The following is a 13,457-nucleotide window of genomic DNA, read 5'->3' as shown; positions in this document are numbered from 1 at the left end:
GAACTTCCGACGGGACGTTTCGCGAACGCGGACTGCGAACGCGGCCGATAGTTTGCGAAACCGAACGTTCGCGGCGGGCCCCATTGACTTCAATGGGAGGCGAACTTCGCAAACCTACAGCTCAAATTTGCAGCCACAAAATAATTAATAGCTGTGCAAACATAGTCCCACCACATGGCCAATGACATAACACATGTATGAGGTGAATCTGGGATCGACAACTACAAGCATTCTTTTTTTATATGGGAAAATGTTGTGACAATTCAGGACTGTGGAGCGCATGAAGGCAATGGAGGAGAGGGAAGGTCTGGGACCAGGGTAGGCAAAGAAGAGGGTGCAGGAGATGATCACCAGCAGCGTGACATACAGCAATGACACCTGCACCGTGATAGAGTCATCTGACAACAGCACCGTGATAGAGAGCACTGACATCAGCAGCGTGACATACAGCAATGGCACCTGCACCGTGATATACAGCACTGACAGCAGCACCGTGATAGAGAGCACTGACATCAGCAACGTGACATAAAGGACTCACACCAGCACCGTGATATACAGCACTGACAGCAACACCGTGATATACAGCACTGACAGCAGCACCGTTATGGAGAGCACTGACATCAGCAGCGTGACATAAATCACTCACACCAGCACCGTGATATACAGCACTGACAGCAGCACCGTGATAGAGAACACTGACATCAGCACCGTGATATACAGCACTAACACCTGCACCTTAAGCAGCCCCAGGAGGAAGTCAGCATAGCACAGGGATGGTGGGGGCCCCTCATAATGAGCATAGCACAGGGATGGTGGAAGCACCTCAAAATATGCACAGCAGAGATACAGCCCCAGGAGGAAGTCAGCATAGCACAGGGATGGTGGGAGCCCCTCATAATAAGCAGCCCCAGTAGAAATATGACACCGCTCAACCTCTTCAAAGAGGAGGGTGCGGGCATATAGTACGGTGTGCTTTTTTTGGACAAGGAAGTGAGCCAAATGAAGAAAGAAGGTCTGTGTGCTCAATTAAAAAAAATGTTTCTAGACATATACATGGTCTACTGGTCACATGTGTTGAATTCCTCTGAGATCCATGCCTCATTCATTTTTAGAAATGTGAGGTAGTTAACACTGTCGTGAGCTAGGCGAGTACGCTTATCGGTCACGATCCCCCCTGCTGCGCTGAACGTCCTTTCGGACAGGACACTGGATGAGGGGCAAGCCAACAGTTCCATTGCAAATTGGGCAAGCTCTGGCCAGAGGTCAAGCCTGCCCACCCAATAGTCCAGGGGTTCATCACTCCTCAGAGCGTCCACATCGGCCGTTAACCCGATGTAGTCGGACACCTGGCGGTCTAGGCGTTCCCTGATGCTGGATCCGGATGACACATGTCGATGGGTCAGCTGAAAGAATGACCTCATATCCGAAGTCACCAGCACATCTTCAAACCGGCCTCTTCTTGCAGGCGCTGTTGGATTGGTACCCGCAACTCCTTCTCTGGGAGTGGGAATTGCTCCTCTGCCAGCGCACACAAAAGCAGAATGCAGCATTTCTCTAAGCAAGGCCTGGAAGTGCTGCATTCTGACAGCCCTCTGTGACGGCGGTAACATTTCTGCCATTTTGTGTTTGTACCGGGGGTCTAAGTACGTTGCCACCCAGTACTGGTCCTTGACCCTTATGCTTTTTATACGGGGGTCCCTATTAAAAAACTGGAGCATGAAGGCCCCCATTTGCACTAAAGTGGAAGCGGTGTGGTGGCCTGGCTCCTGCTCATCATCCAGGATAATGTCGTCCTCTTCATTCTCCTCTCCCCATCCACGCACAACAGGGATCCCAGAAAGGTTTAAAGCATGCTCTTCTTGCTCCTCCTCATCCGCCCCGGCACCATCCTCCTCTGAGTCCTCTTCAGACTCCTGTTGTTGACTTGTCTCAGATAGAGTAGCCCCCCCCTGGGAATTCATCCAGCATTGCGACTTCCTCATCTTCCCGCTCCTGCTCCTCCACAGCTTGATCAATGACGCGACGCAATGCACGCTCCATAAAGAAGGCATAAGGTACCATGTCACTGATGGTGCCATGGCTGCGACTGACCAGTTTGGTGGTCTCCTCAATTGGGCGCAGAAGCCTGCATGCGTCGCGCATGAGCAGCCACTGGCGCGGTCAAAAAAACCCCAGCTCCCCAGAACCGGTTCTTCCGCAGAGTTCATACAGGTAGACGTTAACTGCACGTTTCTGCTGGAGCAGCCTATCAAGCATATAGAAGGTTGAGTTCCATCGCGTCGGGCAATCGCAAATAAGACGTCTGACCGGCAGATTGTGTTGCCGCTGAATGTCAGCAAGGCGAGCCATGGCCGTGTAAGATCTTCTGAAATGGGCCAAGATTTTCCTTGCCTGCCGCAAGATGTCCTGGACCCCAGGGTATTTGACAACGAATCGCTGCACGACCAAGTTTAAGACGTGTGCCATGCATGGCACATGCGTGATTTTGCCCTGTTTGAATGCGCTAAGCAGATTGGCACCGTTGTCACACACCACTTTACCAACTGTCAAATTGAGCGGTGTTAGCCACTGATCTGCCTGTGAACGCAAAGCTGAAAGGAGTTCCGGGCCAGTATGGTTCTTGGCTTCCAGGCACAACAGATGCAGCACGGCATGGCAACGTCTCACCTGGCATGTCGAATAGGTTCTGGGGAGCTTGGGCGGCGCAGCGGAAGAGACGCTAGCAGCGGAAAAGGAGGAGTCAGCCGAGGAGGAGAGGGAGGAGGATGGAGTAGGAGGAGGAGAAGAAGAGTCAGGCCTGCATGCAATCCGTGGCGGTAAAACCAAATCTACACGGGTGCCACGGGTTAAATGCTTGACGGCCGTCAGAAGGTTCACCCAGTGGGCAGTAAAAGTGATACACCTTCCCTGCCCGTGTTTGCTAGACCACGTGTCTGTGGTCAGATGTATCTTGGCACCGACACTGTGTGCCAGAGATACATTCACTTGCCGCTGAATATGGCCATATAGCTCTGGGATGCCCTTCTCTGAGAAATACTTCCTTCCTGGGACTTTCCATTGTGGTGTTCCAATGGCCACAAATTTGCGAAAGGCCTCTAAGTCCACCAGTTTATATGGCAGTAGTTGGCGGGCTATGAGTTCTGACAAGCCAGCCGTCAACCGTTGGGCATTGGGGTTATCCGGCGTCATCATTTTTTTACGCTCAAACATTAGGCCCACGGAAGCCTGCCTTTTTGCAGAAAAACGTGAGCTTGGCATGATGGAAGGTGGAGTGGAGGACAATTGTGAGGAGAGAGGAGAAGGAGAAGTAGAAGACGAGGCTGGACGGTGAGAGCCTGCAGTGTGGCTTTGTGTGTTCCGTTGCTCCCACTGGGCTCGGTGATGGCTGCTGATGTGCCTTCTTAAGGCGGTCGTCCCTAGGTGAGTGTTGGGCTTACCGCGACGAATGCGTTGACTGCAAAGATTGCAGATGGCAACGCTATTGTCAGCAGCAGACACGTTAAAAAAAGCCCACACTGCTGAGCAGTGTGCCGGTGTCCTGGGAGCGCCAGATGTGACCGTACATGGTCGATGACTCGCTCCTGATACATTTGCAGTCTGCTTTGTCCCTCCTGTGCAATGTAAGTTATTCCTGCTTCTCCTCCCTATCTGCTGGTCCATATCTCCCTCTGAACTCCCCTCCTCTTCCTCTCTTGTGGGCACCCACGTGACATCACTAGACACGTCATCTTCAACGTCACCTTCCCCACCGCTATAAGTAGAGATCTCGGAGTAGGCAGCAACACCGGGGACCAACCTCCTCCTTGGGCTGATCTGGGTACTGTCGTCAGACTGCTGAGTAGCGGTTGTTGCTACCTCCTCTTCCTGATCCAATGCCAAGAGTGGCTGCGCATCAGAAATGTCCTCTTGATATGGATCGGAAAATAATTACTGTGACTCAAGCGGAAGGTTTGTGGTGGTGGTGGTGGTGTTGTTGGTGGTAGTGTCTTTGGGGGTGCACATAGCAGAGAGTGAAGAAGAGGGTGCAGATCGAGAGGATGAGGAGGGTGCAGAAGAGTAAGGCTGAGCGAGCCACTCAACCAAGTCTGGTGCGTCCTTTAAAGTAATTGAACGCACCTTCTGCAACTTCCCACTTTGGCTCAAACCTGTTGCTCCTGCCCTACCCCTACCACCCCTGCGGAAGGGCCTGCCTCTTCCTCTGCCTGTCATTTTTTAAATGACCCTGTGACAAAACTCTCAGTCCCTATACCGATGAAGGACTGCTGCAGTATAGGGCAGCGGTCAGTCAGCATTAGTGCACCTCAACCCTATGTATTGTGGACCTATACCAATCCTTATAGAGTAGCAGACTGTACCTCACTCAACCCTATGTACTGTAGCACCCTATACCTTACCAGTTCTTATAAGAACTTTTGTGGACCAAGTATGTTGTGTGTGAGTGATTAGCAGACTGTACCTTAGTCCCTATACCGATGAAGGACTGCTGCAGTATAGGGCAGCGGTCAGTCAGCAGTAGTGCACCTCAACCCTATGTATTGTGGACCTATACCAGTCTTTATAGAGTAGCAGACTGTACCTCACTCAACCCTATGTACTGTAGTACCCTATACCTTACCAGTCCTTATAAGGACTTTTGTGGACCAAGTAGGTTGTGTGTGAGTGATTAGCAGACTGTACGTCAGTCCCTATACCAATGAAGGACTGCTGCAGTATAGGGCAGCGGTCAGCAGTAGTGCACCTCAACCCTATGTATTGTGGACCGATACCAGTCCTTATAGAATAGCAGACTGTACCTCACTCAACCCTATGTACTGTAGCACCCTAGACCAAGTTACCAGTCCTCATGAGGACTTTTGTGGACCAAGTAGGTTGTGTGTGAGTGATTAGCAGACTATACGTCAGTCCCTATACCGATGAAGGACTGCTGCAGTATAGGGCAGCGGTCAGTTAGCAGTAGTGCACCTCAACCCTATGTATTGTGGACCTATACCAGTCCTTATAGAGTAGCAGAATGTACCTCACTCAACCCTATGTACTGTTGTACCCTATACCTTACTAGTCCTTATAAGGACTTTTGTGGACCAAGTAGGTTGTGTGTGAGTGATTAGCAGACTGTACGTCAGTCCCTATACCAATGAAGGACTGCTGCAGTATAGGGCAGCGGTCAGCAGTAGTGCACCTCAACCCTATGTATTGTGGACCTATACCAGTCCTTATAGAGTAGCAGACTGTACCTCACTCAACCCTATGTACTGTAGCACCCTATACCTTACCAGGCCTTATAAGAACTTTTGTGGACCAAGTAGGTTGTGTGTGAGTGATTAGCAGACTGTACGTCAGTCCCTATACCGATGAAGGACTGCTGCAGTATAGGGCAGTGGTCAGCAGTAGTGCACCTCAACCCTATGTACTGTGGACCGATACCAGTCCTTCTACAAAGGCAGACTGTACCTTACTCAACCCTATGTACTGTAGCACCCTAGACAGACCAAGTTACCAGTCCTTATTTATAAGGAGCTTTGTGGAACAAGTGGGTTGTGAATGATTAGCAGACTGCAGCAGAGGGGCAGCAGTCAAGTATAATATTCTTTCTATATTTGGAAGAAAGAATATTATACGTGTACAAGCCTATTACCATACCAGTTCTGAAAAGAACCCTTTGTGGAATTAATAGTAACAGCTACTGTTTAAACTGACCCTCACTGCCTGACACACTGCTTCCTGCCTGTCCCTATATAAAATGGCAAAACAGAGGCTACTGGAACAAAAACTGGAATAGCACTTTTGTGGACCTGATAGTAACAGCTAATGATGATTACTAACTGACTCTCCCTGCAGCACACAGCGTCCCGTCCCTTTCTCTAAACTGACAAAAGACACTCAGGCTGCTGCAACAAACAGTAGCACAGCAAACCTGTATACACCTAACACCTATACCAGTCCTGAAAAGAACTTTTGTGTACCAAATAGCTAGCGATTTGGGTCACTGTAATCTCTCCCTGCTCCACACAGCAACCTCTCCCTATAGTGACAGAAGAAAGAATGTAAAATGGCCGCCGGATCGGGTGTATTTATAGGTTAGGGGGAATGTCCAAGTGTCCATGTGCTGTAATGTCTCAATTGGCTGTCCTGTACCCCATGATGGATGTGTCATCATAGGTGAAAGTTCTTTTACACATTAAACACGAAAGTCCGCCGGGCGAACGGCGCCAATAGTCCGCCGAACGGGCGTACGGCGAACAGCCGAAATTCGCCACAAAACGACCGCCGGGCCAACCGTTCGGCCATCACTAATTATGAGCCACTTTGTGTTGGTCTATCACATAAAATCCCAATAAAATACATTTTCGTTTTTGATTGTAACACGACAAATTAAGGAAAATTTCAAGGGGTATGAATACTTTTTCAAGGCACTGTATATACAGTATATATATATATACACACACACGCATGTGTGTTTGAGTTTTGGGGTGCACACCCTAATACAGTAAGCTGTGCATAACTTTTCCCACCGGGTTTGTTGTGAACTGTTGCTATATTACTTCAATATAAGTTTTATATTGCACCCGACTGTGTGAATCATCGCCGCCGCACCATCCCCCCACCCTACAGACTCACCACTACAGTGCTACTCCACGAGCATTCCGGGAATTAAATTGCCATGGCTCATATAATACATTTTTTGGGTTTAATACCACTTTAAACTCAAGGTCAGGTTGGCTTTCCTTCCAGTATTTAGATTAGATATCTTCATTAAGAGTTGTTCATTGTCAGTAATTAAGAGTCTTTCCCTTTCCAGGTAATCTGCTTCCACTGGGGACAGAAGTGGGTTTTTCCAAGGGATTCACACTTGTTGATACAATCGTTAAGTCAGAGAAATTTGTAAAAACTTCAGATTTCATTGTCCCTGTATTTGTACACAGGTAAGAGACCCCTCCTTATCTTTTAAAGCTCTGACTTATAATAAAAAAATAAGATCATTGTTGCACATCTGTGCCTCTAATGTGGCTACAAAATTATTATTTTTTGACATTTGTTGCTTACAAGTTAAAATCAGTATTTTTTTTGCTGGAAAATTACTTAGAACCCCCACAAATTATATATATATACACACACGAGTGTAAACAATTATGCAATTTTAAAGTGTAACATGCAAGGTATATCTTCACTCGGTGTAACATCATCTTTCACGTTATACAAAAAAATTGGACCAACTTTACTGCTTTTTTTTTTTTAATACATTGAAGTGTAGTTTTTCCCCAAAAAATGTGTTTGCAAATACAGCGTAACATAAAATATTGCAACAACCACCATTTTATTCTCTAGGGTCTTTGCTAAACATATATAAATATATATATATATATTGTATAATGTTTGGGGTTCTAAGTCATTTTCTAGCAAAAAGTACTGATTTTAACTTGTAAGCAACAGATGTCAGGTCTTTAAAGGGGTTGTAAAGTCAGAAGGTTTTTTTTAATATTTTAATGCCTTCTATGCATTAAGATAAAAAGCCTTCTGTGTGCAGCACAGTGGTTAACGTCTAGCCAAGAAGTAAAATTTTATTTTGTAACCATATTTTTTTTAAATTAATTGAAGTGTATATTTTCCTAAAAAATTGCGTTTGAAAGACAGCTGTGCAAATACAGCGTGACATAAAATATTGCAACAACTGCCATTTTATTCTCTGGGGTCTCTGCTAAAATATCTATATATATCTACACACACACATATATATATATATATAAATATAGAAATATATATATATATATATATATATATGTATATATGTATATATATATATATATATATATATATATATATATATATATATATATATATATATATATATATATATATATCTATAGATATATATATATATACATATATCTATAGATATATATATATATATATATGTATAGGCACTCTTTATGTACTCATTAGGGGTCCATTAGGCCCCTGATGTCTCCCCCCGCCCTCCAATGCAACTATTCAAGCACAGATCGTATTTGAATAACTGCATCATTGGCTAAACTAGCTGGGGAATCAATGCGTTTTCACCATTTGTGAAAGACATTGGGGGTGTGGCCTGGACCCATGAGACTGCCAATTATCACACAGCAGGCCTGACTTGATGTGTGGCACCCAGGACACCTATCACTCTCTACCAGACCCTTATCCAAAGCATGGTAGCTCCCAAGTTGGTGACGTCAGATTGCAGTGACGCCACCAGGTAGCACCGCCTCTTAGTTTATTTAGCGGTGGGAGGCAGCAGGGCTTCAGATAGCGGGAATCCAGAATTGGTAGCGAAGATTATTTTTATTTTTTCGAGGCACCGGCGGCGGCAGGCATCGTGCTCGACGAAGGATCTACAAAGAGAGGCATTTTTTTATCTTAGTTTTTTTAATAAAGGACTTATCCAAAACTGTCTACTGTCTTTCTTTGGTGAATGAGTAGGGGTACTATGTACCCCTACTCATTCACTTGGGGTGCAGGAACTGGGGGACCCCTTGTTTCCAGATTACGATAAGCCACAGGGGGAAGCAGGAATAGTGGTGACTAGTGTTGGGCGAACGGTTCAGCCACACATGAGATCAGGCCCAAACATTGGCTGTTTGCCCAGTTTGGTAAATACCCAAATTCGCAGGGCGTTCGGCAGGTGTTCGCCACCTCGCTGTGATGTCACTGACTCGGGATGCAGCGGTTGGTGATGTCACAACGGGAGGTCTTACCTATATAAGAACTGTCGAACAGCAAGTCAGTCATTCGACGGTTTGCCTTTTCGGGTCGGGATGGACAATGGTTTTACATCGAGGGACATTGTTTTTTTATTTTTTTTTAAATGAATTGTCAAAAACTGTCTCCACGTTGTTATTACTTTTTGACACTTTTTTGGTGAAGGGGTAGGGGTACAATGTACCCTATATTCATTCACATGGGGGGGGTTGGATCTGGGGGCCCCCTCATTAATGAGAGTTTCCAGATTCCGACACCAACACCACCAACCACTGGGAAGAGCCCCTTGCCCCCTATGCGTTGAGGACATGTGGCCTGGTATGGTTCAAAAGGGGGGGGGCTACATGATCAAATAAAGGTCTGGTATGGATTTTAGGGGCCCCACGCCATTAGGAAAAATAAATTGATGTGGGAGTTCCCGTCAAAATCCATGCAAGATCCAAGGGGCCTGGTATGGATTTGGAGGGATCCCATGCCATTTTTTTCTTAATTTTTAATCGCCGGAAACTCTCTTTTTTACATTCACCTGGAAACCCGCTGACAGCTGATGACTTATTGGTTGATAAGGACATGGTGGCCACCCACTCCTTAACAGTCAGCTATTTACAATGCTTGCAGACCTTCACTACTAAAATACTGCATGGCTTTAGTAGAAACAGTTTTTAGTGAATGCCAAAAAACGTATTGGAGTATCCAAAGGTGAGCCCACTATTTTTACATTCCTTAAATACTTCATGCTTGGACCACTACTTATTTAACTGTAGCAAGGTCCCGGACCACCAGAGGTCTAATGGTGACCTCCAAAGCCAGGGATAGCTGACATTCTTCTTTGTAAAGTGGGTTACCAGGCATGGTGGGTGTAATGCAAGATAGAATGATGGGCACCAGTCACTTTTTGAATATGAACAAGAGATGTTTTACAGTCACAGTCATTTACACAGTCTCTTAACAGAACTGTGGGACCAGGACACCAATGAGTAGATGCAATGATAATTAGCGGACTCTGAGGCACTATAGGTAGACAGCTATCCATGTTCCTGCTTTGTAGGAACACAGGCAGTGGTCTCAGCGGGGGTCATTGATAGTTTAAAAAAACTATTAGATAAGCACCTGAACGACCTCAACATACAGGGATATACAATGTAATACTGACATATAATCACACACATAGGTTGAGCTCGATGGACTTGTGTCTTTTTTCAACCTCACCTACTATGTAACTATATGTAACTATAACGTATGGGCCCTTTGCTCTAAAATAATTGTATATACTGTCTATTCAGCTTTAGAAATGAATGTCTTCATCCCTTTTGTTTAGTGTGAAGCATATAATTCCCTCCGAGGAAATTAATGAATTGAAGAGTGTTCTTCATACAGCCAGAGAGCTGACTGGTAGGTTGTGACGTTTTTTTTTCTGAAATAAAATTGTGGGCAAGAATTATTCATCAAATTGTAATAAATATGTTGCACCCTTCTAGATAGGTGATGGGATTATTTCCCCCCGGGCTTTCTATACTGTATGTCTGTTTCTTAATCGTCCATTTACGGATGAAAAACGGCCACCAATGTATTTTTATGGGCAAGCTGATGTAGGAGGATGATCATCCGTTGACATTCGCTTAAAAAAAAAAACGGAACTCAAAAATGGCAGCGCTCCATTTTCTGAGCAGAAAACTCAGATTCCTAAACTTTCCAGCAAAACCTTTTTTGGCACAACAAGTTTCCATCATATTAATAGACTGGGGGACAGTAGTTGGGGGGGGGGGGGGGGTAGTTAGGATTGCAACCAACCAAGAAAAACATTTCTGTTTTGAGAATCCTTGCTTACATCTGATCAATATCAGGATGGACAAGAAAATATTTGAACTCTTCTATATTTGAATGTAACTCCTTTCTCTTCTCCTTCCAGGGATCTATCCCATTGTGGTCCTCACCCACAAGAACTATGGGAACTTAACTAGCGTTGAGTCCTCATTCAGGGACATGGGCATAGAAAGGATTTTTGCATTTGAAAATTACACCCAAGAAGACCACTTTAAAACCAGAGGAAGACACGAGGAAGTGCTGAAGTTCCTACAGGAAGTCATTAAAGATGCTCAGTTCCGTGTAGAACATCAGACACGGAATCCAGTGAAGGAGATGCATGACCGCAAACAGTTTGTCCTAAATTACGTTCACCAGCGAGAGAAGAAGATGGAGCAAGAAAGTCTGGAGAGAAAGAAAGCTTTTGAAAAAGCAATGAAGGAAAAAGAATTAAAAAGACAAGAGGAAGAGTTAGAAAGAGAGAGAGAGAGGAGAAAAGAAGCTGGTGAAGCTGAGCTGAGGAAACGAAGAGAAGAGCTTGAGAGGCAGAGATCAGCTGATCAAGCCAGATATGAAGAGGAAATTCAGGCACAACAGGAAGCCAAAGCCAAAAAAGGCAAGAAATTTTTGGGATTATTTGGTAAGAAGAAGTAAATATCATGAACAGAATTACATACAAACATAGAAAAATGTTTGTGCTATATCTGTAAGCATTAGGGTGAAGTCCTGAAGTACTGAGCAGTACAGTCTGGAGCACTGTTCTCCACCTTCACCAAATCTTCTACACCTCCACAGAATCTTCTTCACCTCCACAGAAGCTTCTTCACCTCCACAGAATCTTCTACACCTCCACAGAATCATCTACACCTCCACAGAATCTTCTACACTTCCATGGAATCATCTAAACCTCCACAGAATCTTCTTCACCTCCACAGAAGCTTCTTCACCTCCACAGAATCTTCTTCACCTCCACGGAATCATCTACACCTCCACAGAATCTTCTACACTTCCATGGAATCATCTAAACCTCCACAGAATCTTCTTCACCATCACAGAATCTTCTTCACTTCCATGGAATCGTCTTCACCTCCACAGAATCTTCTTCACCTCCACAGAATCTTCTTCACTTCCATGGAATCGTCTACACCTCCACAGAATCTTCTTCACTTCCATGGAATCGTCTACACCTCCACAGAATCTTCTTCACTTCCATGGAATCGTCTACACCTCCACAGAATCTTCTTCACTTCCATGGAATCGTCTTCACCTCCACAGAATCTTCTTCACCTCCACAGAATCTTCTCCACTTCCATGGAATTGTCTACACCTCCACAGAATCTTCTACACCTTCACAGAATCTTCTTCACCTCCACAGAATCTTCTTCACTTCCATGGAATCGTCTACACCTCCACAGAACCATGAAAATACAGAAAAAAAAAAACACTCCTATGGCCACATTCATATGAAGGTTTGGTATAAAAGAAAAAAAAGGGGGCAAAAGTAGTCCACAGACTGGACTTTAAGGACACAATGAACAGTGTAAAATGTAACAAAAGTATTTCAATATTTATTCATAACAGTACATGGTACAAAAAAGACTTAAAGAATAAAAAATGCATATAAATAAAATACATAACAGAAAGGAACATGTATAGTATAGTGAGCCTGCGTGCGTCAACGCGTTTCGCTGTATAGTTTCGTCAGAGAAACAGGTTGGAAAGAAACAGGTCTCATTATATAGAATAAAACACATATACAACTTCATAAAATAATAACACATGTACTAAAAATGGATCATCATTACATCTGAATGACATGTATGGCACACAAAAGCAGATAGCTTGCAAATAAAGGGGTCCGTGAAAGATAGTCTCAACCATAAAACTTCAAAAATCCACTAGTATTATAAATATTCTAATATTCTAAAACAATTAGTATAATATCACCAGTCAGTAAAGCCAGAAAGACCATGTGAGCATCCAAAAACAAAGAATATAGTCTATATATGCTAGAATAAGGAAATACTTACTGGCTCAAAGATGCCATTTAACAAGCTCCATTATTCATATTATTAGCTAAAGAGCCATAGAAGGATGATGCAGAGAATATGGGGAGGATAGGGAGGAGGGCGGGGTAGTGGTATGACTTTAAATAATTGATTCAAAGGCCGATACATATTTGAGTTTATATTTACATCCCTTCGGTCAGATCCATATACATGACTATTACACTATTACACCTGTACACACGGGTCGGACATTCTGACAACCAAATCCGTTGGATTTTGTCCGACGGATTTTGTCCGAAACTGTTGCATACACAGTCGGACAAATTTGTCGGAAAATCTGATTGTACATAACGTGATGACGTTATTTCATTATGACGGGACTACGTTCAGGTTAGTAGCCAATAGCTTGGGTCTAGGAATTTGATCTGAGCATGCGTGGCACTTTGTCCGATCGGAATTCTCTACACATGATCGGAGTATGTCCGATCGGAGCATTTTACGGACAAGTTGGAAAACTTGGTCCATCGGATACTCCGATGGAAACAGTCCGATGGAGACCACACACAGTCGGATTATCCTACAAAATGGTCCGATAGGACACATTCCGTCGGAATCTCCGACCGTGTGTACAAGGGCTTAGAGCAGGGAGAGTCAGGCTGCAATCAAGTAAAAAAACAGATGTAAAGTTCAATTGGGTTTAAATAAACCCTTAAGGCCATTTAATAAAGAGGAGAAAGGAAAAATAGCATAATATAAATGAATATATTATAGATATCAACTATGTAGGCAGAGGGGGAAATGGTATTATCTGTACTTACTGTGACTAACAAGTTCGTGCAACTTACCCCCCCCCCAGAAAGAGACGGATGCTCACCACGTCTGAGTAGGGAAAAGGAGAGTTATTTATAGCCC

General features: G+C 44.4%; 2 protein-coding genes across 8 annotated transcripts in view; both read left to right on the top strand.

Annotated features, from left to right (window-relative positions):
* LOC144000384 (uncharacterized) overlaps nucleotides 1-11,359 on the top strand; it is a 31,041-nt gene extending 19,682 nt beyond the window's left edge. The window contains exons 2-4 of one of the 2 annotated variants that reach the window (XM_077494190.1): nucleotides 6,800-6,923; nucleotides 10,052-10,125; nucleotides 10,643-11,359. In XM_077494190.1, coding sequence (XP_077350316.1) covers nucleotides 6,800-6,923; nucleotides 10,052-10,125; nucleotides 10,643-11,190 — 746 coding nt within the window. In that variant the 3' untranslated portion in view covers nucleotides 11,191-11,359. The remainder of the gene's footprint in view (nucleotides 1-6,799; nucleotides 6,924-10,051; nucleotides 10,126-10,642) is intronic. The other variant, XM_077494191.1, reaches the window with a different exon arrangement.
* The window catches only part of CUNH13orf46 (chromosome unknown C13orf46 homolog), a 91,129-nt gene extending 78,946 nt beyond the window's left edge, over nucleotides 1-12,183 (top strand). For 2 of the 6 annotated variants that reach the window (XM_077494183.1, XM_077494184.1), the window contains 2 exons: nucleotides 11,324-11,823; nucleotides 11,924-12,183. In XM_077494183.1, the coding sequence (XP_077350309.1) occupies nucleotides 11,324-11,823; nucleotides 11,924-12,041 (618 nt within the window). In that variant the 3' untranslated portion in view covers nucleotides 12,042-12,183. Of the gene's footprint in view, nucleotides 1-11,323 lie in introns of all 6 variants that reach the window. The other 4 variants (XM_077494182.1, XM_077494181.1, XM_077494186.1 and 1 more) reach the window with 3 other exon arrangements.
* Nucleotides 12,184-13,457: the final 1,274 nt, after the last annotated feature.

Source organism: Lithobates pipiens, unplaced genomic scaffold, assembly GCF_037356315.1.
Source record: "Lithobates pipiens isolate NorthernLeopardFrog02 unplaced genomic scaffold, aLitPip1_a1.2 Scaffold_22, whole genome shotgun sequence".
NCBI classification, from domain to species: Eukaryota; Metazoa; Chordata; class Amphibia; order Anura; family Ranidae; genus Lithobates; species Lithobates pipiens.
Note: the sequence above shows the minus strand (reverse complement) of the source record. Positions and strands in the feature narration are given on the sequence as shown.